Genomic DNA, 27,206 nt, shown 5'->3' with positions numbered 1-27,206 from the left:
CTAATCACATCTTCTAGTTCTTTCAGTGTTTTTAATGTAGTTTTTCTGGGTCTAATGACTTGAACTTATTGAGGACAAGAAGATACTGTCTTCTCACTTGTTTAGAGTTTCCATTCCCTACTAATCCATTTTGTGATCTATCCTTCCTAGTCCACAGATCATTTTCCTTAGAAAACAGACACAAAAATAATTGAACAGTACTGCTGTTCTTGTTTATTACTCTGCCCCTACTCAGCATTATTATTCTTTGATTTTCCTCTTGCCAACCCCTGTATACATAGTATATAAATATTTTTTAAAAAATTTTTATTTTGTTTTCTTAGCTTTTATTACCAGTCTCACTTCATTCTAACTCTTAGTACTTCTGGCATAATTTTTTGCAGAATCTTCTTATGATTTTGTCTTCCTCTTTAATTATTTTTCTTCCATCTAATAGCATTTTTAAAAAATAATCTGAATTTCATGATAAATTTCCTATTTAACTAGGAGCAGTTCTTTCCCACACTCAATATCTTGTTGTTTGTTCAGAATCCTTGAATTTTTTGCTTGCATTTTAACTGACTCCTCCATGAAATCTTCTCTGACAAAATTCTAAGACACATCAGATTTTGCTTGGTTTTCCTTTTTTTCTTTCATATATTCTATAATACAGTGATTACTCACCCCTTAGGTTCCTAATGTTCTAAACACCTAATTCCTCCAGTTCATTACTTGAGGTGGTGAGGTTCTACCTCATCATCTTCCTGCTTCCAGTAAAACCCTTAGCCCCATTCTCCATTCATTTCTGGGTTTCCTTACTATCTAACCCCCTCAACCCTACTTCTTTTTTCCAATATTTACATTTGTCCATCCTCTCCACTCTGTCTTATGAAATGCCTTCTTTCATAGTTAACAAACTTTCCTTTCTTTCATCTTAAACTTTTATCTTTCTCACTTTTCCCAACTTTTGGGACTCATTGGAGATCTGCCTCCTCCTAACAACAAATTTCCCCTTCCAAAAGCACAAGCTTCATTTTCTTCTATCTTCACCTTTCCTTCCCCAACTTCATTGGCCATATTTCCTGGGCGATTCTAAAAGAAGCAAGAGACAGTACCTACCTTTAAAGAACTCACAGCCTAATAGGAGAATCCCCCAACTCTAGCACCACGCTTGGTTTAAGACACTTAAGAATTACTAATTGATTGACTCCTCATCTTGCTTTCCTGTGACATCATTCCCTATTATTCCTCCTTCCCTCTAGTCTGTAATAAATAAGTCTTTTGCATGTAACCTTTATTCCCATGTGCACTACCATGCCAACTCTTTTCTGATCTTCTGTCTCTCTTCATTTCTTTCTTTGCTATTAATAAACATGTCCATGGTCTCAAAAAAATTAGCACTTAATTCTAACATTCTTGGTAGCTATTCTTCTGTCTCCTTGATTTTTCTGCTGTATATCAGGATTTCCTTTTTTTTTAAATATATTTTAAGACCACTCAGTGCCCATCCTCATTTTATACTTTTGTTTCTTTTGAATGAGGCATACTCTTCCAGAGCCATATTGTAGTCATGTCTTTTTTGAAAAATTCATCTTTACTTCTCTTGTAAATCTTCTGCAGTGTAGCTTTGAAATTCAAATTTCAACTTGAAATGTTCTCTCTGATAGCAATAATTACTAATCTCTTAATTGCTAAAACTGAGACTTTTCTTAATCCTCATCCTTCATGAAGATTGTAGCATTTGATGCTATTGATCACCTTCTCTTCCTGAATCATCATCATCTTGCTGCTTCTCATTGTCCTTTTCTGGTCCTTCATCATTGGCACAATACCTAAATGAGAATATCTTTTGAGGCTCAGTCCTATATCTTAGGGTTTTTTTCCTCTTCATATTATCTCTCTTGATGATCTAACTACTGTGGATTCAATTATAATTTTTATTCATATGCTATCTAAATCTTTTTAGTTCTAGTTTAGTTCACGTAACATTTCCTTTTTTCTACTTGCAATTCCATTACTCTACCTTATGTCCTCATAACCTCTTGTCTTAACTATTCTAATAGCCCTTTGATTGATTCCTTGCCTTTTCTCTTCTCATTTAAGTGTGTCCTCTACATAGCAACCAAAAGGTTAGTCTCATTTGTAGGACCCCTCTTCTCATACCCCAACCCACCCCGTCCCAGCTCAAATAGAAATAGAAAATCCTTTGCTGACATTTAAAGAGCTTCACCACCTAACCCTTTCCTTCTTCTAATATTCTCACATTTTACCTCTCCACTCTTTTGGTACAGTGGTACTGCCCTACTTACTTTTTCTCATCCACTGTATCTTATCTTCACACCTTTGCTCTGACATACTTCAGACTTGGATTGTTCTCTGTAAAGACTCAGTTCCAGTAACGTTCGCTGCAGGAAATTTTCCCCTTATCCTCCATCCACTTGAGATTTCTCTTTTATGTATTCAGTCTTAAGTACATGTACTTTTGTGTTTGTATGTTGTCTTCCCCATTAATATATAAGCTTCTTTGGAGCAGTGATGGTTTTTGGTTTTCTTTGTTCATCTTTTAACACAGTTCTTGGAACCAACCAACCAACCAGTAATTGATGGTCCTTAGCCAGAATCTCCTTAGTTCTTTCCTTTGCCTTTTGAAGGCTAGAATTATTGTTAAAGGAAATTACAAATTTGTGCTGTGCTGATTTTGACAGGGAAATGTCTTCAAAAAGAAAATTGAAGTCCCCTCCTGCTCCAACACATTCTTTGTGATCTCTTTTCCAAACACCTTTTTGTCTAGTCTAAGGTATTATTATTATTATTATTAATAATAATAATAATAATAATAATGTTTCTGTTTCTCCTTACCCCAAATATTTTCTTCCACATCTTCCTGTTTGGAAATTAGGATTCCTTTTTTTTTTTGAATGTATCTTTTAAGACCACTCAATCCCCATCCTCATTTTATACTTTTGTTTCTTTTGAATGAGGCATCCTCTTTCAGAGCCATATTGTAATCATGTCTCAGGTTATCAAATCTCAGTGATACCTGTCAGATCACATTTCCTTTTTGTTATAGCTTTTCTAATTCACTTTTTCATGCCTATACTTTCTGTGCTTTTTTATTGCTAGATGATGCTATAGATTACTTGATTATTTCTTAGATAATATCATCCTTATAGTATTAGTCTCCTTTTCTGTTCTAATTTCTTTGTGGTACTTGGTACTCTCTATGGTACTTGGCTTCTGTATGCAAATTATTTCCCCCTATCCTTTTCTTATTTTAGAAGTTTCCTACTTTTCTTGTACCATAATGAAAATGACTTCTCATTATTCTTCCTTGGAAATTGAATTTCTGTTGTGAAGAGCTTAGAATCAATTTAAGATAGGCATTCTTCTACTTTATGGTCCCTTAACTGCATATGTAAGAATCAGAAGCAGGGCATTTTCATAGGATATTTGTATTTCTTCATCTTCAGGAAGTTTTTTGGTTTACCTTTAGAGGTGATGTGAAATTACTATACTTTTTGGAGAAGATATTTTAATAACCATATTTCAATATAATTGGTTTCCTTTGTAATATGAGAAGAGTGTGTTTGTGTGTGTTTTATGTAACTAAAAACATTATATTCTGAGAGGGGTTCTGTGACTAAAATTAAGAAACCCTACTCTAATCTGATTTTTGTTCTCTTCTCCCTCCTGCGCCCATTAATTTTTTTTTTTTTTTTTTTTTGCAAGGCAGTGGGGTTAAGTGGCTTGCCCAAGGCCACATGGCTAGGTAAATTATTAAGTGTCTGGGGCTGGATTTGAACTCAGATACTCCTGACTCCAGGACTGGTGCTCTATCCATTGCACCACCTAGCTGCCCTCCCTCCATTAATTTTAATTTAAATTTGGATTATTTTTTGGTGTTGCTGTTTAGCAGATGGTTTAACTTGGTAGCATAAAATATTTTAAATTGAGATGATCAATTTTTGTATTGAGTAACTTAATTGGAGCTTAATCTGATATCTATATATCAATAGAAGAACAACATTACAGCAAGTACTTGTATATTCCATCTTTAGTGAAATGACAACCCCTTTTATTGTATTTTATTTAAATATTGTTATGATAAAAGTAATTAGAACCTTCTGCATAGTGGAAAAAATTAAAGAAAATTCTAGCAACCTATGGTAAAACCAGTAAAATAACATAAAAATTTTAACGTATATTATATCTAGTTATCTAGTTTTTCCTGCAACCGTTGTCACACTAAGTCATTTTCTGAATTTGAGTCTTAAATGGGAATAATAAAATAATTATTAGGATCATAGGATATAGAACTAGAGGAACTTTGGTGTTAAAGATAAGAAAATTTGTTACACATCTTAATCAGAATGAAGATCTTGCCTTTTGACTGACTTAATGTCAAATTAAGACATGGTTATTTTCATTTTTGTGTAAATTGATAAGTAAATTTGTATTGTAAATTTTAAAATGTTTTATGTTTTGGTTGTATGTGTTTCTCATTTTTAAAGAACCAACAAGAAAACCTTGGGAAAGGACTAATACAATGAACGGCAGCAAGTCACCTGTTATCTCCAGGTATCATTATCTGTAGAAGAAATAGTTTTAAAATGGCATGTCATATTGGTTAATAAATTTTAAAAGTAGATTTGAAAAACTGTTAAATGTTAATGTTTCATGTTAAAAACATGAAAACCTTTTAGATTAAATAGATTTTAGTGATTTGAATGAGAGGAAAGCAATCAATTCATATTTAGCAGCAGTTGGCATATTACTTTCATATATATCACATAAATGCTTGTTTTTATCATACACACACTTGTCAAAATTAACATTCTGCAATACTATACTATAGCTTTCCTCATGAAAGAATGAAATCCTTTCATTTGTAGTGGAGTTTTTTTGTTTTTTGTTTTTTTTTTGCAAGGCAGTGGGTTTAAGTACCCAAGGTCACACAGGTAATTATTATGTGTCTGAGAGTGGATTTAAACTCAGGTCTTCCTGACTCCAAGGGCCTGTGCTCTATCTACTGCACCATCTAGCTGCTCCTTGTAATAGAGTTTTATAGACTCCATCAGAAAACAGAATTCCTTGAATTTGTTGTTCCTTCACAGAATTCTTTGCAATGACCTTTCTAGGCTAAACTCTTGAGCTCCTTGCCTAATTTTACTCCAGGTTAGACCCACTTAACTTTTGAATTTAGAAATCTAGCAGATAGGAAGGAAACGTTCACGAATCTGGTTTATGTTAAACCTGTACCCATATTTTTATTTGACTTTGTGAGTGGTTTTTTTTGCTAGAAGCAGGTGGCTATTTATGACTCAATTATTGAAGTTCCCAGAAAGCTTGCACTTTTGATTGTGAGTAAAATACATTTGCCCAAGGTGTGGTTTTTTTTTTGGTTTTTTTTTTTTTTTTTAAGCTCTATATCAGTTGTCAGATTTTGTCCCAGGTATTGGTTTGGAAAGTACTGTTACCATACTTGTGAGGTCTGATTTGGCCAGATTTCGTGGCAGAGAATGAACTCTCATAGGTTGCTAGAGTACTTCCTTCTGAGGATTCATTTCATATGGGTGGACCTGGAGTTACCATATAGTACCCATCTTCCTGATATTCGTAGCTAGCACACTGGATTTTTTCCCCCAGGAAGCTTAGTTTTTTCTACATAATTATTTGTGAAGTGCTAGGATTGACAAATCAAAATCAAATTGAAAAGTCAAAGGACATTTTTAGGATAGTTGTTATGTTTGAAATTGAGCATAATTCGATTCCTATAAAATTTTGGATGGGTCATTGAAAGATGTCCCTCTGATCACAATGAGTGACATAATTATGCTTCATTCATTTCTGAAAGTATTTAGACTGTTTCCTTTTAAAGTCTTGACAGGTGTATTACAAGTTCACCATTTAGAGAATTGGTCTTGTTATAGTCTTTCCATTCGATATGTTAGCTAATGAGATGTGATCCAGAAATAAAATTTTGCTGTGTACCATACCAATTTAGGCACTTTGTAAATATGTGTTGTATTGAATTAGATTATTCCTCGTCCCTTTTCACTTTTTTTGTGTCTCTGTGTGTATGTGTGTGCATGCAGTTGTGTATGAAGTCTTATGTATGTAGTGGTAAAAAATGCTGGATGGTTCCTGGCCATGAATATAATAATAGCTTATGCTTTTTCACAGAACCTCTGTGAGGTAGGTAGTGCAGTTAATATTAGCCTCATTTTATAAATTAGGATGTTGAGGCTAAGAAAGTCCCCCTTACTACTATGTTTGTTTTTAAAATTGTACTACTAACTTTAGAAGGGTCTTGGTAGATAAAACATTAGGTAAAAGATTTTTCTTTTGTTTTTACAAGGCAGTGGGGTTATCTAATTTGCCCAAGGTCATGCAGCTAGGTAATTATTATGTGTTTGAGCCCGGATTTGAACCCAGGTACTCCTGACTCCAGGGCTAGTACTCTATCCACTGTGCCACCTAGTTGCCCCTAAAAGATTCAATTTAAATGTGTTTTAGCCTATTAATAGATTTGGAACCTTCATTTTTTTCCTCCCTTTTACTTGGATATAGTGGGAGAAGGTGCTCCATCTGGGAGTCAGGAAAATTCCAAATTCATCCCAGTCACTTTGAGACTAGTCAACTAAGTTGTGATTTCTCCTAATCTGTAACATACCTATAACACATAGCATAAGAGGGGAATCAAGTGCTAGAGTCAGCTTTTGTCAGACTAGTCACAATAGCCTTTGAATCACCCATAAAGTACAGGCAGTATTTTTGGGTTTTTTGTTTTTGGCAGAACAGTATTTTTAAAGCTGCAGTAGGAAAAGGGTTAAGAAGAAGTCCATCTGTATGGGAAAGTATGGAGGTCCAAGGCTATTGCTGTGGAGATAATTAACTATAAATTCTATTTTTTGAGGCAGCTTTCTTGCTAGAATCAGGACTTCTACTCATAGATGAAAATAAAAATAGATAAAGAATTAGCTGTAAGGAATGACTTCCATATATAAACCAGATTCTATTCAGGGAAGCTAACACTACCTCATAGTAATTCTTCAGGAACACAGTTTCTAGCTGACCAGAGTGATTAGGAAGACCAGCTAGTTTGAAAAGACTTTCTCTGGCAGTGTTGGAAAGGAGTGTCTAAGTCATACCCACACAGCAAAGTACCATAGGAGCAAAACCAGAGATCTGAGGATGGGTGGAGGCTTCAGCAGACTTGCATTTCATATTCACTTTGGACTGTATGTTCATTGAGTACAATGATTCCCTGAACTGTTGTTATTGTTCTCTCTCCCACCTCCTTTTCTTTTCCCTTCTTCCCCCACTCTACTCTTCCTTCTCTTCCCACACCTTCACAGAAGCAGTTCATGCACACAAGATGCAATTAAACTTAATTTCTGGGGATCAAATGAGATACTGTAGATAAAGTACTGTGTAAACTTGAAAGAACAATACTAGTTTCAAATATTCAGATATTCTGATATAAATACATCTCATCTTTCTGAAGTACAGGGAAATAGTGACCTGTATCACATGCGGTGTGTGTGTGTGTGTCTGTGGGGGTGGTTGTGTGTGTGTGTGGGGGGGGGTGTTTTAATACACTTAGTAATATACCTTAAGCCAGAATGTTAACCAACAACTGTGAAAATTGAAGGGGAAAATGGTTTAGAATAAATTAATTATACTTTGTTGATTTGAGTTTTTAAGTTCCCTAAAACATATTATAGATTCTTTGATATATAGTCATTCACTTGATTTTTATCAAGTGTTTTATTTGGTGGTATGTTCAAAATATTAGAGATAATTTTGCTTTGTTGAATATGTTTAAAAGATTCCTGATTGATACTTTAAAGTATAGAGCTTTTTGGAAAAGTATATCCATAATCAGCTTTTATTTTGGTTGATCTATGGTGCTGGTAGGCTGCTTTCTTAAGGCAATGTACTGTAAACATCAGAATTTTTTGCCTTACTAAAATTGAAAAGTAAGTAGAATTTCTTCAATGTTTATAAAAAAAATTTTCTAGTTCTGGTTTTGTTGAAAGGCTATATTGTAGTTCTTGCCTTCTGTTATTCCTTACTTTATTTGATATAACTTGCAAAAAGCAAGACATGTAAAACAGTAGCATAATAAAAACTTTTAAAACATACTACTGTGTTACCCTTTTAAATAATTTTTCCCCTTCATAGACGGGATTCTCCAAGGAAAAATCAGATTGTTTTTGACAACAGGTCCTATGATTCATTACACAGGTATCATCCTGCTGTGATTTTGTGATTTGAGACCTATTAATAACATGTATTCAGGATAGGGCTGAGCTTTTTTTACATGGATTGGTAATCACCACCAAAAAAAATTTTTTTATGAAGTTTGGCTATTCTCAACTTTTTTAAAAAATTCATTTTAAGAGTGGTAGAACTCAAAAACTTAATTAAGAAACTTTTAATGCTTTTTCTTCCCCTGGAGTCATAGCTTGTAAATTGGCTGATGGCTATTTGTTGAGAAAGTAATTTCTCTGCACAGTTGTAGCAGTGGTCATGTGTGTTGATACCTCAAGCTGCCTATGAGACACTGTCTTTCATTGGAACCAAAAACCCTAGTTTGAGATAGTTCCAAAGGAACTCGGTCAGGAAAACCAAAGCCTTATTTATGAGTCAGATGAATTAGTGCTCCTGGCTCTTCTTTCAGGCCAGGAATGGGCTACCTTAAACTGTGATCAAGTGTTATCCCTAGCAATACATATCTGAAACTTTTTTCTTTAAATGGACAACTTCTGCATGAGAAATAAAACTCGAAATCTTGAGAGGGCTTTCAAGATTAAATAAACTTTGTTGTCTTAACAATTTGTTTTTGATAAGCATCTTAGTTTCCAAGTTTCTTAATAGTAAATACATCTTAAGTTAGCAATTCATTTGACCTACTTAAAATAATAGACTAATGTTTATCTCAAGTTTTGCCTTTTGGTCATGAATTATATTGTTATAAAGATTCACAAAGATTATTGTAGAGCTTTGAAATCTTTTTTTTTAAATTGATTCTAATAGCAGATTGAATAATATCTTAGATAGCTTATGAGAAAGTACTCTAAGCACATTTCTTCCTTTCCCATGAAATGGAAACAGTCCCAGAAATCTAATAATTATTTTTCTTTTGTCTTTATGCTAGTGAAGGTAAGACTCCAACAAGTGAGAACTGCTAAGTTAATCACATTATTTGACATGTGTATTGTTTAAAATATTTACCAAAGCAGTTGAGAACAGATATTAAAAACCATTTTGTGCCATTAGGTGTCAGTTAAGGTGTTCTGTAATCAGTCACACATTTTTTGAGTGGTAATTTTTTCTTAAGTATGCCTTAATTTATAATTTCTGAACTTAGTTCTGATTATATCTAATTTGCTAGGTTCAAATGGAATTTTAAATATATATTTAATATATATATAGTAGAGTGACACGAAAATTTAGTCATTGTTAAGTTAAATAAATGTTCACTTCATTCTTCACTAGCCCATTTCCCTAAAATTATTTCACACTTTAGTTGGGACATTTTTCTAAAAAGTGGTGATTACTTCTTTCCTTCAGTATGAAAAGTTCCCCCCTTTAGCTAATTATCCTGGTGGTGCTGGTGGTGGATTGCATGTTAGCATGAGTTAAGTCTTTTAAAACTGCATGTTTCAACCATAGTTTACTGTATAACATTATAATTGATCTTTTGTTAGTAGATAAAACAGTGGCCTATTTTATACTTTATAACACCTTATAGTTGTCCATTTAGTGAAGTTAATTCAGATATTAATTATGGAAGTTAGGTAAGAAAAAATAATGACTTAACTGTAGTAGAAATATGCCAGAAATACAAATAGGAGAATTTTAGAATACAATCAGTGCTTAATTATTTTGTGCTAATTATAGACAGCAGAAATAGCAGAGGCATACAGATTCCCATATATGTACATAACAGGTACCCTGATACCAAGGGCAACCCAGTAAGTATTTAGTGGTATAGTGAACAGAATGCTGAATTTGGAACATTAAATCCCAGCTATGCCATTTCCTTTGACCTTGGTAAGTCACATTACATGCTGGATCTTCCTACATTTCTTCAACTGTAAAATGAGGGGTTTGGAATAGAAGTCCTTCCAGATCTCAAGTGATAAGCCTGTTTGCTAAAGGCATAAACATTGGAAATAGAGGGATAGAGCCTAACAAAAATGCATTTTTCTCACCTAAAAGATTTTCCTATTCCAGCCTTCATTGGCAAGTGTGTAAGGGGGGGGGGGGGAAGAATTGGATGATTTGATGTCACAAAACTGTAAATTAAAATAAGTTGTCATCTAATAATACTCTATAAAAAAGTTATTTTATTTTTATGGTTTATAGACTTTGTGGTTCTAATATTGTTTTAATGCTTTGTTAAATTGAAACTAAATGACTTATTTCTATTTTAATTTTTTTATATGTGGAACTCTTAAGTTAACCTCCTGTTTTAACTTTTAAAATATGTTATCAATTACAGCTAATTTTTTTATTAAAGGTTTTATTTTCTTGCGAAGAAAGAGAGGCAAAGTGATTTGTTTTAGTGTATTTGAGCTTAAGATGTACCTAATTACCAGAGGTTATATGTCCATATATTTGTCAATGGATTCTGTATTTTAAACGAAGCATGGTAGTATACAATAAGAATAAGCTTATTTTGTCAGTTTCTCTACTAACATCCTAATCTGATGTTTCATGGTGGCATGGTGGTGACCCTAGGTTTTCAGTCTATGCCAGTGAATCACAAGGTCTGTAGAGTCTGCCAAACTGGAGTGGCTTCAGGTATGTGCTGTGGTTTAGGTGACTGGCCGTCATGCAGAAATCAGCCTATTAACTTAAGTACAGAAAATCTTGTCATTAAAAACAGTCCCCATGAATATTGAGTCACATTGAAACCTGTTCACAAAGTAGGGAGGAATGGTGGTCAACTTTGATGTAGTGAACACTGACATCATTGAAGTATTAAACTATTTTATCAGGTGAGTTTCTCCAAAAATTTTGCGTGGAAGAAGTTGAATAATGATCTCCCATGAACCTAATAAACAACTGTCTTTGTTTCTCAAAATCCAGCCTCTTGTTATTTTTGAATCAGTCAATAGGCATATTTATTTTGTGAAAACTCTCTTTGATATTCCTTTTTTGTGGTACATGGTTTTTGTGAATTACTCTTGTTGGATGAAAAATGATAGGCTCTAAATCAGTCCTGTTGTCTGTTCTATCACTTTGCCACATACCTGGTAGATAAGAAAACAAGAGTTTTTGTAATGAAGCTGCCATATGGACCATTCTATTGATTTTAATGATCCCAATGGGGATATTTGTCTTGTTCGCATGCTGTATCTTCTTTTCCTTCTATATTCTTAAAGAACTACTTTCCACTCTTCTTTTCCCTCCCCTGTTTGTTTTTATTTTCTAAACTTTTAGCAGATAACAGATTCTCTTGAAGAAAAAAATGGAAAAAACTTTTTTTGGATGGTTAGCTTTTATCCAGATGTATTTCTCTTTCAAAACATAATTTAAAATTACTATTTATTTTTAAATAATTCAGTTGTTAACCATTTAATGTTTAAGTAAAGTTCACCTTTGTTTATTTCCCAAATTTCCTTTCTATAGACCAAAATCTACGCCATCTGCGCAACCCAGTGCCAATGGAGTGCAGTCAGAAGGGCTAGACTATGACAGGTTGAAACAGGTATAATGTATTTACTGGCAGTTATTTATATTTTGTATCTTTTTCTACTTGTAATTCAGTTTTACTTTATTCCAGAATATCTGGGGGTAAATGTACACGTGAAAATAAACAAAGTTAAAAATTGTGTTTTTTCAAACAGTGAAATAGTAACTCTTTTTATGAATTCATTTTCATATGATGAAAACAGGTTTTCAACATGTCTTTTTTACTATTTAATGGTACAACATAGTTGTTAAACTAGGTAAAGTACCCATTTTGAGCAAGTAAAATGTTTTTTTCTTTTTTAATAATCAAAAAGTTTACTATTTGGTGAAGCCTACAATAAAGTTTTATTTATTCATTTAATGAATCTTCAGGAAAAAAGACATAACTATCTAGCTAGCTAGATATATTAAGTTAAATTGGGTTTTTAAAAATGCAGCTATAATGTGGTTTTAAAAACAAACATAGTCATCACAGATTAGAGGTATAGATAATATTGAGAAATGGGGTTATTTTTCATAGCATATTTCTTCTGAAAGTTTGGTTAATTGAGGGGGGGTTTTTTCCTTATTGAATTCCATTTTCCCACTTAAATTACCTTATTTCTGAGATGCTTTTTATTTGCTCATTTATTTTGGATATAGAATTTTTTTTTTTTTTTTTTTTAGGTTTTGGTTTTTTTTTTTTGCAAGGCAATGGGGTTAAGTGGCTTGGCCAAGGCCACACAGCTAGGTAATTATTAAGTGTCTTTGGCTGGATTTGAACTCAGGTACTCCTGACTCCAGGGCTAGTGTTCTATCCACTGCACCACCTAGCCGCCCCTGGATATAGGATTTTTATGATGTTAAAAATGTCAATCTTCCTGGGTTTCACCTTCTTACAAAATAGAAGTTAAACTTCATGTTCATTTGACTTCTTTCAGCTTTAATGTTGTATATATTTGCAATTCAATATTTTTAAAATCCAACTGTTTAACTATTTCTATCTTGCTTCTCTACTTAGACATTTCCTTCTTCCCTTTTTGATTTAATTCAGTGAGCTAAGTCAAGGAAGAACTGGACTCTTTCCAAAAATCTTGCTGATTCATACTTTCCTTGGGGCAAAGAAGTAATTGTGTTAGTTTAAAATATAATCTCCTTCATTTCTTGCTTCTCCCAATAAAGCCAAATTCTGTTTATATTAATTATTTATCAAAGTGTCTGTGGCTGTCATTTATTTTCCTTTTCTTTTTTTCTCTGCTTATTTTAGGATATTTTAGATGAAATGAGAAAAGAATTAACAAAACTAAAAGAAGAGCTCATTGATGGTGAGTTTTTAAATGTGTTTGCTACTTAAGATGTTAAAAGAAAACAATTAAAAAATAAGTGTATAGCCATTTAAATAGTACTTGAACTACATTACTACATTGCTTTTGAATTGAACTTGAACTTTCATTCATCTTAAGACAGGTTAAGCTTGTAAGCAATGATTTCTATCCCAAAGAAAGGACCTTTTTATTTGGAAAATGAATGGAATTTATATAATTAGTGCTATACAAGCTTACATAGTATAGTAAGGATAAAATGAAATGAGTAAGAGCTTCTCAAAGATAATGCCACTCTTCATTTTCATTTCTTGCACTTTTAGATTGAAATGAAATGATGTATAGTCTCTACCTACAAAGTTTTCAGAAAAAAATAATCTTTATATTGTCTCTTTTTAAATAAGATGCTTGAGAGCAATTAATTATTGTCATTACTTGTGAAAATTATTTGATTTGGAATAATCACTAATGGAATCTTTTTTCCCCTCCTTTTTAATCAGCAATCAGACAGGAACTCAGCAAATCAAATACTGCTTAAAAAAAAAAAAACTAAGGAGATAAGACTTTGACCGGAAAAAAAATAAAGTAACTACATTTTGTGGGCTGTTAGAAGAAAATGGAAACAAACACTTGGAATGAGGGAAAATCAACATAGTATAAAGCTGTCACACATCTTCGATGACCTGCTATTTCCCTCCCAGTTTGCTGCTTTTTTCTGACCTTTACATCAGGATGGAAAAGAGTCTTATGAATTACTGTAATGGTTATGCAGAAAATTCTATACCTGTCAGGCAAGAAGATCACAGTGCATTGAAATAGTCTCATATCAAGATAAGATTGCACATTTTTCAGAATTCATTGTTAAAACAAAAAGGAGAAAAGTTCAAGAAGGCTTTTCAGAGAGGTTTTCAAGTGTTAATGAAGGATTTAGCAAGTTATTTTGTTGTACTGCAAATGTTTCTCAGGTTTTGTCTTCCTATCACATTTGATATTCCATGAATTATTACATGTATAAGTTCAGTTCATAAAACATGGAACAAATGGAAATGTATGTGTTTATGAAAAGTGGTTATTTGTAAGAAACCTAAACATGACTTTTCCAGTTTGGAGAATTCTAGAAGGATTAGAAAGCCTCTCTCGTTAGCCTTCATGCAGTTTTATAGATTAAAAACAAAAAGTACAGTCCAAAATTCAAAAATGTAGATGCCTTCCTAAAATTGTTACAATGCTTTACCAAATCTACATGATACAATCAGTGGTCAAATGTTAAAAAATAGTATGTTATAGATTTACTGTAGGTTTCCAGGCTTTTTTTAGATTTATGCATGTGGACATGTAACAACCACCACAAAATTTGTTTTCTTTTGTTTTTTATTACACAAATCAAATTACATCACAAGCATTAAGTAGCTTTTCTAGGTACAACCCCGGGGGGGTTATTTGGGGGAGGAAAAAGGAAATTATTTTTCATTTAAAATTAAATTTTCTGCAATACATTTTTTCCTCTTGACATTTTCTGCATGAAAGATAATGAGGAATATTTTGTGACTTTAATCAGTAACCATGTTAATAGAACCAGGTACTTAATCTTTCTTTATAGTTACTTGTATCTTAGGTAACTTCATGGGTTTGGGTTTCACATCATTTGTCTATCACTGTGGAACTCAAAAAAATTTAATCACATAATTTGGGAGTCATTACATCCATGTCCCTGCAGTAATATAGAGTACAAATGTCTAGGTACATATTCTTGGCTCTCTCTTTGAGGCTACTTTTGAAATTTGCTTTGATAAGTAAACAAGAAAAAGAATTGTAATAATTACAAAAATATTGGAAGTAGAGAAGGTGATGAAGAATCTGCATTTTTCTTTAGGGAATAAAGTGAGGTTTTGCTGGTGGAAAGAAGAAACAGTTATTTTGTGTGTACGCACGCACACGTGTGTGTGTGTGTGTGTGTGTGTGTGTGTGTGTGTGTGTGTGTGTGTGTAATCCACCTTCTCTCTCTTGCCTTTTTAATTTAAGCTTGTAAGATTAAGTGGGGAAAATCTTCCTGAGTTGCTACTGGTATGGTTCTTGGGGAAGTTTTAGTAAGTCAAATTCCATCATACCTAACACCATGGACCCCCTTCCCCTGCCATCCCGTCCCACCATATTTTGATTTATGCTACATAATTTTAGTGCCATATTGTTTTCAAGTCTGTAGGGATTGGACATTTTACCAGAATTTAGAAAAATAGTCAAATTTTAATTAGTAAGATTCTTTGGGTCTCAATTTATAGGTCAGAAAGCTTTTAAATAGCATATTCCCCTAAAGTTAACCAAAGCAAATCCACAGCACTTACCACTTCAACAAAAGTTGATAGGGGATGTTTACCCCTCCCCCCCACCTCCCACCCCCTTTAAAATGTTTCTTGCTTCTGTAGAGATTCCATTTTAAAGACTAGATTGTGATGGAATTTATAATAGTATACAATTCTTCTTTTCAATGACTGTTCATTGTTCTGCATGTGATAGTGAAGGCATTAAAGATAAAAAGCAAGCTTTTAAAGTACTGTTCTCTATAAAAAGTATTAGGAGGCATTTTCATCTTTGTTCACATAATGTTTTTTAAGCACACATTTTATCATTAAGATTGTTTACACCCCCACCAATCTGGTCAGAAATCATGTTTGATTTTGTTAGAAAAGTTCAGAATCTGGTGGAATAGTATATTGGGTACAAGTGGTCCAAGAGACTAAAACATTGAATCCTGAAAGAAACTGGTTTATGCACTAAATGTTTTGTGCCTTGGTCAAAAATTAACATGATTTCTGTATAAAAGGAAAAAAACCCCAATGTTGATTCATGCTACTTTTCATCTGTATTTTATGTTACCCCAGATTACTGAATTGTTCTTTAAAGGAAATTTGTTGAATTAAGGTTTACTGTAAACATTTGCTGTCATCCTGACAGTTATGTCATTGCCAGAGATTTCAGTAATTAAAGTGAGAAATAGAAACTTAAGGTTATTTTCCTTATTGTTAAAAATTAATGTCCTTTAAAATCCGAATATTACAGTTTTTGTGCTTTTGTAAATTGGATGTCTTAAGCTAAGTACAGTTTAGGGGATCCTTTCTAATTCCAGGAAGGTACTGCTTTCTCAACACTGTGATCTGATCTGTGACAAATCTGTACTATATACTCTGTAAATGGCTAACAAGTCAATCGCAAACAAACTGAATGTACAAATCTTAGTGCTGGTGCTGAAATCTCTTCAGAAGAGTCATCATGATTTAAAAGTTTATTGTTTTAAAAAAATTTTCCACGTCAAGTGTCAATCAAAACTGAAGATGAAACACTAATGAATGTTTGAATTTTCATGCTTTAGGTGTACCTCCTTTTTAGATTTTATTTTTCAGTTTGTTCTGCTATTTTTACCATACTGTGTCATTTAAATTTCTTACATGCTAACTTTTCATTTGTGCGATTAAAATAAAATTGCAATATAGACATGTTGCAATCACTTGTTTGTGACCTTTAGATAATCTGCATTAATCCATTAATTTTAAAATAAGTTCTAGTAAATGTGAAATACCTTTGAAGAAGTCCCATGATTTCACTAGTTGATGGTTTACATATTGGTATTTCTACTCTTTGAAGGAAAAGTTTTATATACCAAGACTGTAAATGAAAGGAATGCTTAATATCCAGAAATGATAACTAACAGCTACTTTTGAATCAGATATGGATGTCTATACTTGTCTGCCCTTTTCTTCTATTGTATCTTAATGCAGTTTTTTTTACACAAACAGCCTAAATATTTGTGCATATACACTTTTTTAATTTATCCTCATTTTATGCTAGATTTTTTTTACTTACGTATATTAAACTTCTAAAATTCAGTTATAGTCACAAACGTTCATCTTTTCAAGTTCAGAGTGAAAAAATAGTTTCATTGAAAGAACATTAAATAATTTCTTATGAAACCTATATATGTAGTTTTCCCTTTCAATATGCTTATTATTACTCTTTCAAAATCCCAAAGGTAACATTTTTGCTTTTATTTTTATCAGGGCTTTGGAGAGTGTCATTGTGAGGTTTCATTGTTATTTTTTAATTTCTTCCATTTTTATCTAATGAACTTATTTAGAAATATAAGGATTTGTACATTTCCTTTTGTCAGACCCATTTTTTGACTGCTTTAATTTTGTTCACATCCATTTTTTATAGGAGGGCAAGTCTATACAATTCCATTCTGACTGATCTCCATTGTATTAGTAATAACCCAAATCTGCTACCATCCTAAAGAATAAGGTATATTTACAAATCAGTCTTGTTTTAAATGCCTCTATAGATAAATTGAATCCATAAAGAAAAAAATCCCTTTCACTTTGCAAATGTGAACATATGTAAATTATAATCTCCTCAAATCTTTTTGTACAAGACCTTGAGCATAACTCCTAAAATGATGTTATTTATAAACACAAAGTTTCTGGTTTTGAAAGCACGATGTGCAAAGGTATCTTAGAGTTTCTTAAGTAGCCCATATAACTATACCTTGTTAGACATTTATTCAGCAACCATTCACTTGATTGTTTCTGGAAAACTAAATGGAGTTTTATTGGATGGAGTTGTAGTATCTTCCCATCTCACAGAAATATTCAAGGAAATTAAAAATTGAATAATTTCATGAATTGTTGTCTCTTGACATTATCTCAAAATTTACTTTAAAAAAAGGTGATCTAATTCTTATAAGAAGATATTTGATTGTTAAGACTAATTTTATTAGGAATTTTCATTTCCTGAAATTGTGGGTTAAAAATCCAGTAAACAGTTATTTTCTCCACTGTTGGCTACCCAAAGAATTTGGAAATGAATTCTCTTTTAAGTTAGTGTTTTAAAGGCTCCTATTTGAGTGTGAATAAATTGAACTAAGATAGAAATGCTGCTATTTTAATAACTTCTCAGGAAAGATTGTTTATTTACATGAGCCATATATCATGTTGGAGTTATACAGTATAACTATTCCAAGATAGGAAATCTGTATTATTGTGGGTTAATTAGAAGAGTTAGAATACTGTTATAGAATTACTACAATCACTGTGGAGTGATTTCTTGCTCTTTCTATCCATATTGATTCTGTCATTTTTAGTGATTGTCATTTGGAGAATGAAAATTTTTGGTGAAAAATCTGGGAAATGTTTTTACTTTTAATGAATAAGAACAAAATGATTTTAGTCTCATGTGACAAGTAGAAACAAAACCAGGAATATAAATCACATTTAGAATTTATAGAAAAGGCTCAAGAAAGCATCAAATTTAGTCAAATTATTTGAGCCAAAAGAGATTAAATCCATTATAGATATAAATGTTAAAGGTCAAGCCATGCAAGAAGAAAATTTGGTTTCATAATAAGGTAGGTAAAACCAATGAAAATTCTAACATGAATAAGTTACTTAAGAGTTACTTAGTTAACTAAAAGTTATTTAAGTTACTTAAAAGTTATTTCTATTTTTCCAAGCATTTTCCTTGTTAAAATAATAAAGACCTTGAGAAAATTGCCCATTTCTTTTGAAATATTTCTTGAATGGGAGAAGGGGTTTTTATGACTTCATTGGCATAGGTAACTCTGAAACTAGTTTCCCTTTACTAGTGTTAAGAAATTTGTGATCCTTAAGAATTAGGAATTAGTTGGGTCACTGAGAGTCTTAGTGATTTGCCTAGGTCAGGTAGCTAGTATCTCTAACAAGTGAGACTTGGATTCACTCTGACCAGTAAGCTTTTTTTTTTTAATACCACCACTAAAGCCCCACTTTTGGGGGAAAAGAATGGAAAAATGAAAATGTAAGCTTTTTTCCCTTCCAAATTTAAATTCTAAAAGTTGAATTTTTTAAAAAATACATATAGCAATAGAGCAGAGGACCCTTGAGATGCAGGGATGTTGAATAATTTGTCCAAGGTTACACAAATAGTATTATAAGTGGGATTTGAACTCAGTTCTTCTTGACCTATTTTCTACAATCTACCAATTAGCAAGTGCTCAATAAATACTAAACTACAGAATAAAGTAGGTTAATAATTATATATAAATCCTTCAATATTAGAAGTTTTGAGGTGTATAGCATACTTATTGGTAAAAAGTACAATTGCAATTTTAGCCTATTAGACAAAAAAAGAGGCAAAGTTAAGATAAAATGAATGTTTTTGCTAGATTAAACTTAAGGTGTCAGGGTCCTTGTCATCTACATTTTGGACTCCCACCCCACCCCCAGCACTGACAGGTTTTGCATTAAAAGAAGTAGTGGGAGTCAAGGAAAAAGTGTAGGCCACCACTGTTTTGACCAGTTGTGTAGATAATTCAAGAACATTATAACAGGAAAAAAAGATTTGTAGGATAACTGCAATTCCCATCATTTAGGAACTGTTTGTGTATTATGATGCTTAAGATAACACGGAGTTGGCCATTATTTAAGTGCCTTCAACTCTTGAGTGTTTCTTCCATGCTCTTATCCTGTAAACAGATCTTTACTTTTATATAACATAACTCATTAAAAATGGACTTTTTTTGGTTAAAGGCACTTTCATTGAATAATGTTAATTCCAAAAAGCAAAGAATACACAAAACTTTTTCATACTTTTTTTTTTACATTTTAAGATTATCAAGGAATAAATAAGGGAACAATATCTAAATAGCTATCCCAGTTGAATAGTGTTACAGTGTTGTCTTAATGTGTTTGGATTATTTCCCCCATAGAAGATAGGGGATATTGATACTTTAGTGGGTAGTGGCAATAACATTTTAGTGGATAAAAAGGTTAACATAAGATATATTTTAAGAATACTAAATAGTCCTGTCACATTTAATATTTGGCTTACATATTGAAAAAGTTTTTCCCTCTATTTTTTCACGGATAGTTATTCCATGTTCATTCTGAAGCAAGGTGACCACTTCATACTTTTTTTTTTTAGATTTTTTTTTGCAAGGCAATGGGGTTAAGTGGCTTGCCCAAGGCCACACAGCTAGGTAATTATTAAGTGTCTGAGGTCAGATTTGAACTCGGGTACTCCTGACTCCAGGGCTGGTGCTCTATCCACTGTGCCACCTAGCTGCCCCCCCACTTCAAGCTTCTAAAATGAACCCTAGAGGTTAGGAGTAAGAGAAGATAATGACTAGGAATGCATGTTCGCAGTTCTCCCTCTTCTCCCCCTAAAAAAAGACCATGGTGATTATAACACCAATAAAATGATAATTAAAGATTTTTTTTAGGTTTGGAAACTTTAAAAGTTAAACATTCTAGTTTATTAATCTTTGTAGTTGAATGTTAGAAGATTTCAAGAATGACATTTTAAAATGCTTTTGAATATACCATCAACTTGTTCTTTTTGTATTTTATGATCAAAGTCAAGAGGAAAGATTTCTGAATTGAGCAGGTTCTGTGAAAGGTGAGGTAAAGACATCATAAAAAGGAAGCCTCCACTTATTGAAAATAAAATCTTTGATTTGATTTATTAATGAGGCAAATTGTAACTATTTCTGAAGTCATCTTAGATTTCTTTTGTAGTTTTGGATGTTTTGTCTTTTTGTTTTAACATCACTAGAACCGTGTCATCTTAATCTTGTTGATTATTTTGTCTCAGGAAGCATTCCATTTCAAACCTGGCAGTTGTGAAAATAAACTTCCACCCAAGGGCTACTCCCATCTTACCAAAACAGAAGCCAGATCTAAGATCCTGAGTTGTATATACATACATACATACCTAAGGCAAGGACTTTAGTCTCACTTGGAATAAGTATTAGGCTCGTATAATTTAGTGTTAATAGGTACTAAGTTTGTAGGAAACTTTTCAAATGTTAAGTATCTGGCATTAATCTTTTACTTTCAGAAGTTGAGACAGTCAACACTGTTGTCATTTGGATTGGCTCTTGTTTAGTATGGGAGAGAGGTCAAGAATTTCCTTCTCTTAAATCATCTAAACACCATTTTTTCCCTTCAGGTATTATTGCTTTTCCCGTATCAGATTTGACCTTCATAGGTCATGGGATCATAGCTAATGAAAGAAGAGAACTTAAAGATCAGCTAATAAAAGTTCCTTATTTAAAGATGAAATTAAGGCAAAAAGAATTTTGCCCAAGATAATACAGATGATAATGAAGGCAGAATTTGAATCTGTGATCTCTTAAGTCCAAATTTAGTTGATAAATGGTAGGATACCATTCTTTCTGGAAAAATTATATTTTATCTACACCCTAATCCTAAGGTCTCTCACTAAGTGGATTAGTGTGGGAAAGGTGGCAAATGAATGAAAAGCTTAATTTGCTACTCAAATTCTGCCTCTGACAGCATCCTGATTGTGTGACACTGGACACCTGTTTACCTTCTGCAGCGCCCTAGGCAAATCCTTAACAACTAGGAGATGCTAACCTGTTTTGGTAGCAGTTTCCATTCCTGAGAATTTCCTCTTCCAGTAAAATCACAAGCCTAGGTCTTCCTGTCTTCTATCCCCTACTGTGAAGAACTGAGTTTTGAGACCCTCTATTTCTATTTCCCATTTGTTATGGTTCTGAAAGGTCTCATTTTCCCCTCAGACCACAATTTTCTTATTTTAAAAAATAAGAGAACAGGACCAGATGACTTTTAATCCTAATGTCCCCAAATTTTTTTTTAGACAGAATTTGCTATTTGTTAATCTGACAAAATTGAGCTCTGTCTTACTGTTAATTTTGTTCTACATCTTGGCTTTTGGGTTTGAAAATTTTAAATATTCACATAAGGATGTATTAAGTAAGAAAAAAATTGAATATTCCAAAAATGAAAAAAAATCAAAACAATATAAGTTCATATAATGTCCTAGAAAACATGTTTTGAGGCTGTTTACCACATATTTCTCCATAATTTATAGTCATGTTCACATGTGTGTTTTGAAATATGTTTCATTGGTGTATGAACTCCCCTTTAAACATACATTAACAGTCCGCTAGGTTGTATGTATTAATAGTGACCAAGAAAGCCAGTTGCCTTTGTTTTGAGGGCCTCAGCATATTTGGGCTGGTGTTTGGTTGCTTTTCTAATCTGGCAAGATTTACCATACCCAGTTTGTGTGCTCCTGATGCATGCTTCTTTGAAAACCTGGATTTTTTCATATGTTGACTATAAAACTTTTCATGCCAGGGTAGGTTGCAAAATAGTCCATTGGCAATGTTACCCTGTCTACCACCCTATTTACCTCAAACTAACCTTTGTTCCTCAGCACCTAACTCATTTCACTTTTAATTTTAAGGCCATAGTAATGAAAACTAGAATGTTTTACACTTTTGACCTTTCACTGACCTAAAGTCATTTTGCTACCATACCTGGTGAAGGAACAGTTGGGTCAGTGGTGAGGAAGAGGAGAGAGGAGGTCATAAAGTTGTATATTCAAGACAAGCAACTCACTTTGTTCTTCCCAAGATAGAGAAAATCTTGGGAGATCTTAAAACTCTTGTCCTTTTTTCCTTCCCCTACCCCTAATGCCCCTACTTACCCTTCAAAGTAAATTATATTTCATTTAACAGGAACAATTAAGGAGAACTGTCATTCAAACCTTTCTCTCTTTTTATATTTAGTTTGAGAGTTAACTTGTTAGTTGAGGCAAGATTTGGTACAAGTATGTATATTACATCATACTAAGCATGTAGGCCTTCCTAGAAAAGATCAGTTTAGTAAAATCATACATTTTATGACCCATGTGTTGGGTGATAGGTTTAATTAAACTGTGTGTTTATATATTAATATCAAGTTTTTTTTAAATGGGTGTGGTTTGTCTTATTTGATCTTGAATAGGCTATGTTATGTTGGGATTCTGTTGAATAAAGATTATGAAACAACTGGTGTGTTACCAAGAATAGTTATAGGTTCTCTTTATTGGATAGATACCTTAAATATTTTGTATGTAAGTGTACTCATTAATATCCCATTCAGTGATAAAATGCCACAATTCAGGCCTGATAGAAGGTTGAAATAATTGATTTTGTGAATCTCCCACCATATATATCAATGATAGTACTTCCATTTATCATAAAGGCTTTAAAAACTGTAGAATTCCAAGTATCCCAAGTTGCCACATTTTCTCCTTACACATTTTTTTTGTTAATGAATTTTTCTACTTTTCTGTGCCATTTCCCATGTCATTCCATCTTTTTGAGACCACGTAGGAATACATAATCATTGCATTTAGAACAGGAAGAAACCCTAGAGATGATTTTATCTTATTTTACAGGTGAGGAATGTGAGACCCCAAAGAAATTCATTTACCTTAGGTCATGTGAAACATATGTAGCAGAAACCATATTCACTTCCAGACTTTACCCATTAACTCCAATTCTAATGCTCTTGACTTCCAACAAAAGAAAAAGAAGTGGGATGGGGTGTTGCTTTCTACCTCAGAAGACTCTTAACCTTTCTTTTATTTATAAGGAATCCAGAGGAATGTATCACAAGATCTCTGCTGTTCCAAATTTTTGATTATTATACCACTCAAATGTCTTACTCCCCAAGGTTTGGTTTTTGTTTTTTTTTGGTGTGGTTCTATGTTTTTGTTTTTTTAAGATGGTGATAAGCAACAGAAGAAATTAAGAATATAGCATGATAGATTTTTGTCTTAGGAAGATTAGGTCCTGTTTTATCTAATTCTTTATGGTTCAACAGATGTTAAGCAACTGTTTATATGCTAGATTTGTTAAAATCATTTATCGGTGCCCCCTAGTAATGGATTCATGGTTTGAAATATGCAAAATGAGAAGTTTTTCCTCCATAGTGAATTTAGATGTCTTTTTAATCCAAAAGTATATCCACAATTCTCACTTGAAATATTTAAATGCTTACACAGAAATGAACTTTTTGGCTTGCTTGATAACACTAAGAAAGATTTTTTGGTGATCCATAATTGTAGAAATGTGTTATAAAGCTCTAGGCTCTACCTTATGGTACATGATAGAAAGAAAGCATCCCTGGCAGGGCTAAGAATTGTATTAAAAAGCAAAGCAAAGCAAGATTTTAAGCATATCTCTTCCATATGCATTGGTTTAAAGCCTTCTCATTTCTAATGTCTGTTAAGAGCTTTCAGTGTCTCTGTTTTAGTTTTGACTAGCTAGTCTGATTGTATATATTCTATACCCTGTCTAAATAAGTCACTCAGAATGAACATGGCAGCATTAACTAAGCCTTGTGGGTCAAAATAACTCAACACTATCAGATTTTAGAAAGCCTGGAACAAGTTTTTTCCTTTCAGGTTTGCTGTCTAAAAGGGTAGACTAGCATTGTGGCACAAAGATGATTCTCTGTCTGACCAAATGGTTAGTGATGGCTTGGACTTCTCATGATGTACTGCCATTGCTCAGAATTGGAATCTTGTGTGATCTTGCTTTGATGCTTACTGTATTACTCTGCATGGGTGACTAATGATTTCTGTGCTAAAAATCCATAAAACACATGCAGTCAACCATAGCACAGCCTTTAAAAGTCTTATGAGGACCTTTAATGGGATCACAGATTTAAAGTGAAGTTAACTAGGCTGATACTATTACAAGGTATTTTAATTATTAGGATGTTAGTTTTAGCATGAAACTTAATTTACTTTTTTCTATGGTAAGTTTGATAAATTACCATTAAATCTTTATTAAATTCAACAGTAGTTGAGTTGACCCCTGAGAACTACTTATTTTAAATTGAAACTACAAATTGTAAATTGCTGCCTATTTTTAAATAGTTTGAAAATGTAAATAAGATAGGACTTTATTGTCCAGACACGTTCTCTTAACTACTATCATCTAAGCTTAGCATCTCAAAGTGATTGGTCTGAAGAGGGAGTAAAACCAAATCAGTTGCAAGAATGGGATTAGTTGGTACTTGTTTTTTTCACCAAAGTTTCAAATGAGAATGAATTAAATGAAAATGAGGACCACTTGCAAGCAACCTATGAAGTGACTTGCCAGAAAGTAGCAGCTCTTGCTGCCCAAAACAGTGCCTTCAAAATGATTCTGTGTGTAAACTGCATGCGATTTCATGTAAACAATGTGTTTGTATGCGCATGACATTATTAGAATGTGTAGTACTCAGCAAATTAGGGCTCTGCCCTTCCAGTTTGATGCATTAGCAAACCTACTGAACTCATTTGAACAAATGTGACTTAAGGTTTGCAGCATCAGAACCCTCCACATTTACATTAAGCAACATAACTGAACTGATGCATTCTGTCCTTACGTTCTCCTTTTCCCACTTTGCAGCTTTGCTGGTTTTAATTGCTTCATTCTGCCTCTTGGTATCTTTTCGAATAAAAGTTGAAATACTTAAGACTAATGAGATTTGTATTTATTTCACCAATTTCGCTCTAGTAATCAAAAGAATGGGATTTGTGGAAGAAATATTTGCCACTCCTTGTTCTAGAAACAGGTGTGAAATAACATTAGGGCGAATGTTTTTAAGATTTCTGGGAATCTTATCTCATGTAATGCCATTGGATGTCACAAAACAGGAGGGTTAGCTTCTTTTAAGTATGGTCCTAAACTCAGATGCAGCCAGTGATAGATATCTCCTGAGGAAAATATAGCAGCTGAATTTCAAGGGCATAGTAAATTGCCTTTTTGAAACTTTTTCTTTTTGAAAATGGTAGATCACATAGGTATTCCAAGTCTATTTAGTTGAGGAAGATGGGTGTGGTTAGAGAGCTGGTCAAGTTCAAATCTGACCTCAGGTACTTATTAGCTATGTTACCCTGAACAAGTCAGCCTTTGTCCAGCTCTGTTTTTATCATATGTAAAACAATAATAGCACCTTCTTTCAGGATTGTTGCGACAATAAATATTTGTGCTTTGCAAATGCTAAGGTGTTACATAGGTGCATGCACACACAAATGTACTAGCTACGTTATTTTAACCTACAGAGGTTGCATTGATATGATACCTCTTATGACAATGCTGTGAAGCACTTGCAATTATAGGCATACTGGCCTTTCTCTATTTCAAATTACTATTTTTCACTTTGGAATATTAAGAAGAATTGGTGTCTGCCCAGTGATGAGATAAAGAGGAACCTTGGGGTGTAATTTGTTTTTTTACTGTCCTCTGTGTCTAATGTTTGCTGGATATGGGCTGGATTGTAACCTTTTCTTTGATGCTAGCCATTTATAAATAAATTCACTGTTCTTGACAAGTTATTGTGAAATGCTCTGAAGGTCTTCTAAGAGTTAGAATCTTTCTTAGAGATGAAACTAAGACTGATAAAGATGAATCTCTAAATGTTTGAGACAGGATTCAAACAGATCTGCAGACCCTAGCATTTTATCTAAAGTCAAGCTGCCTCTCATCAAAAAGTTAAAAGAAAAAAATTATGATTAAAAAGACCTCTAAGGCTTACATGGTGACCCTAAATTTCAAATGATGTTTATTACCATGAGTAGGAAGGAAGCTCTTTCCATGGAGTCTGATCTCTTTAAAGATACTTGGCAGAAAGATTATTGAATTCTAACCATATGACTTCGGTTAAGTCACAACCCTTCTTATTCCTTTTTTCTCTCATTTTTAAGTTATATACCTATTTTACAAAATTGCATGAGAATTGAATGTAGTAATATGTGAAAACAATTTGTAAGTTCTAAAGTGCTAGACAAAAAAGTCATTTTCTACAGTGGATGACGTAAGTTAAATTCTGGACCAGCTTGGGGTAGGATCAACTAAGACAAAGAAAAGAACATCTAAGCTCAAGCCTAATGGAAATGGCATCCAGATGTCAGGAAACCTGGGTTCCTGTCCTGGATCTGACACTTAAAATCTCACCCTCTCTGGACCTCAACCGTTTCCAACTGTAAAATGAAATCAGTGGAACAAGATTTTCTCTATGATCTTTCATTAGAACAGCCCATGATTTTAGGTGTTTATGAATGATGCACTCTAGGTGGGAAGGAATGAATGCCTAGCACCCTGGCCCAGGTGTAACCAAATAGGAAACAAGACAATGGATTGAGAAGATACTCTAAAGTCTCAGTGCACTTTGAAAGGAACTGCTAGTCAGGTGTGTTTCTTCTCAAGCAATGACTGCCATTGGAAAGGGTCAATGAATTAATTCACTGCTGAACTGTGAGGTTAAGTCACTGATAGGTTATCTTGGGAGGGAAGAGAAGCATCCAGAATTTTGTCATCTATTTGGGAAGCTTTTGATGGAGCTTTTGATGGTCGTCACTCACTACTTGTCAGGGGCCAACTTG

At 33.2% G+C, this 27,206-nt stretch overlaps 1 protein-coding gene across 15 annotated transcripts in view; it reads left to right on the top strand.

Annotated features, from left to right (window-relative positions):
- ENAH (ENAH actin regulator) overlaps positions 1-14,964 on the top strand; it is a 147,771-nt gene extending 132,807 nt beyond the window's left edge. For 8 of the 15 annotated variants that reach the window (XM_074222792.1, XM_074222794.1, XM_074222800.1 and 5 more), the window contains 5 exons: positions 4,491-4,557; positions 8,167-8,229; positions 11,626-11,704; positions 12,935-12,992; positions 13,490-14,964. In XM_074222792.1, coding sequence (XP_074078893.1) covers positions 4,491-4,557; positions 8,167-8,229; positions 11,626-11,704; positions 12,935-12,992; positions 13,490-13,527 — 305 coding nt within the window. In that variant the 3' untranslated portion in view covers positions 13,528-14,964. The remainder of the gene's footprint in view (positions 1-4,490; positions 4,558-8,166; positions 8,230-11,625; positions 11,705-12,934; positions 12,993-13,489) is intronic. The other 7 variants (XM_074222795.1, XM_074222796.1, XM_074222803.1 and 4 more) reach the window with 1 other exon arrangement.
- The last annotated feature ends 12,242 nt before the right edge of the window (positions 14,965-27,206 follow it).

Source organism: Macrotis lagotis, chromosome 2, assembly GCF_037893015.1.
Source record: "Macrotis lagotis isolate mMagLag1 chromosome 2, bilby.v1.9.chrom.fasta, whole genome shotgun sequence".
In the NCBI taxonomy this organism is placed as follows: Eukaryota; Metazoa; Chordata; class Mammalia; order Peramelemorphia; family Peramelidae; genus Macrotis; species Macrotis lagotis.
The sequence above is the reverse complement of the archived record's forward strand: the minus strand, read 5'-3'. Positions and strand labels throughout refer to the sequence as shown.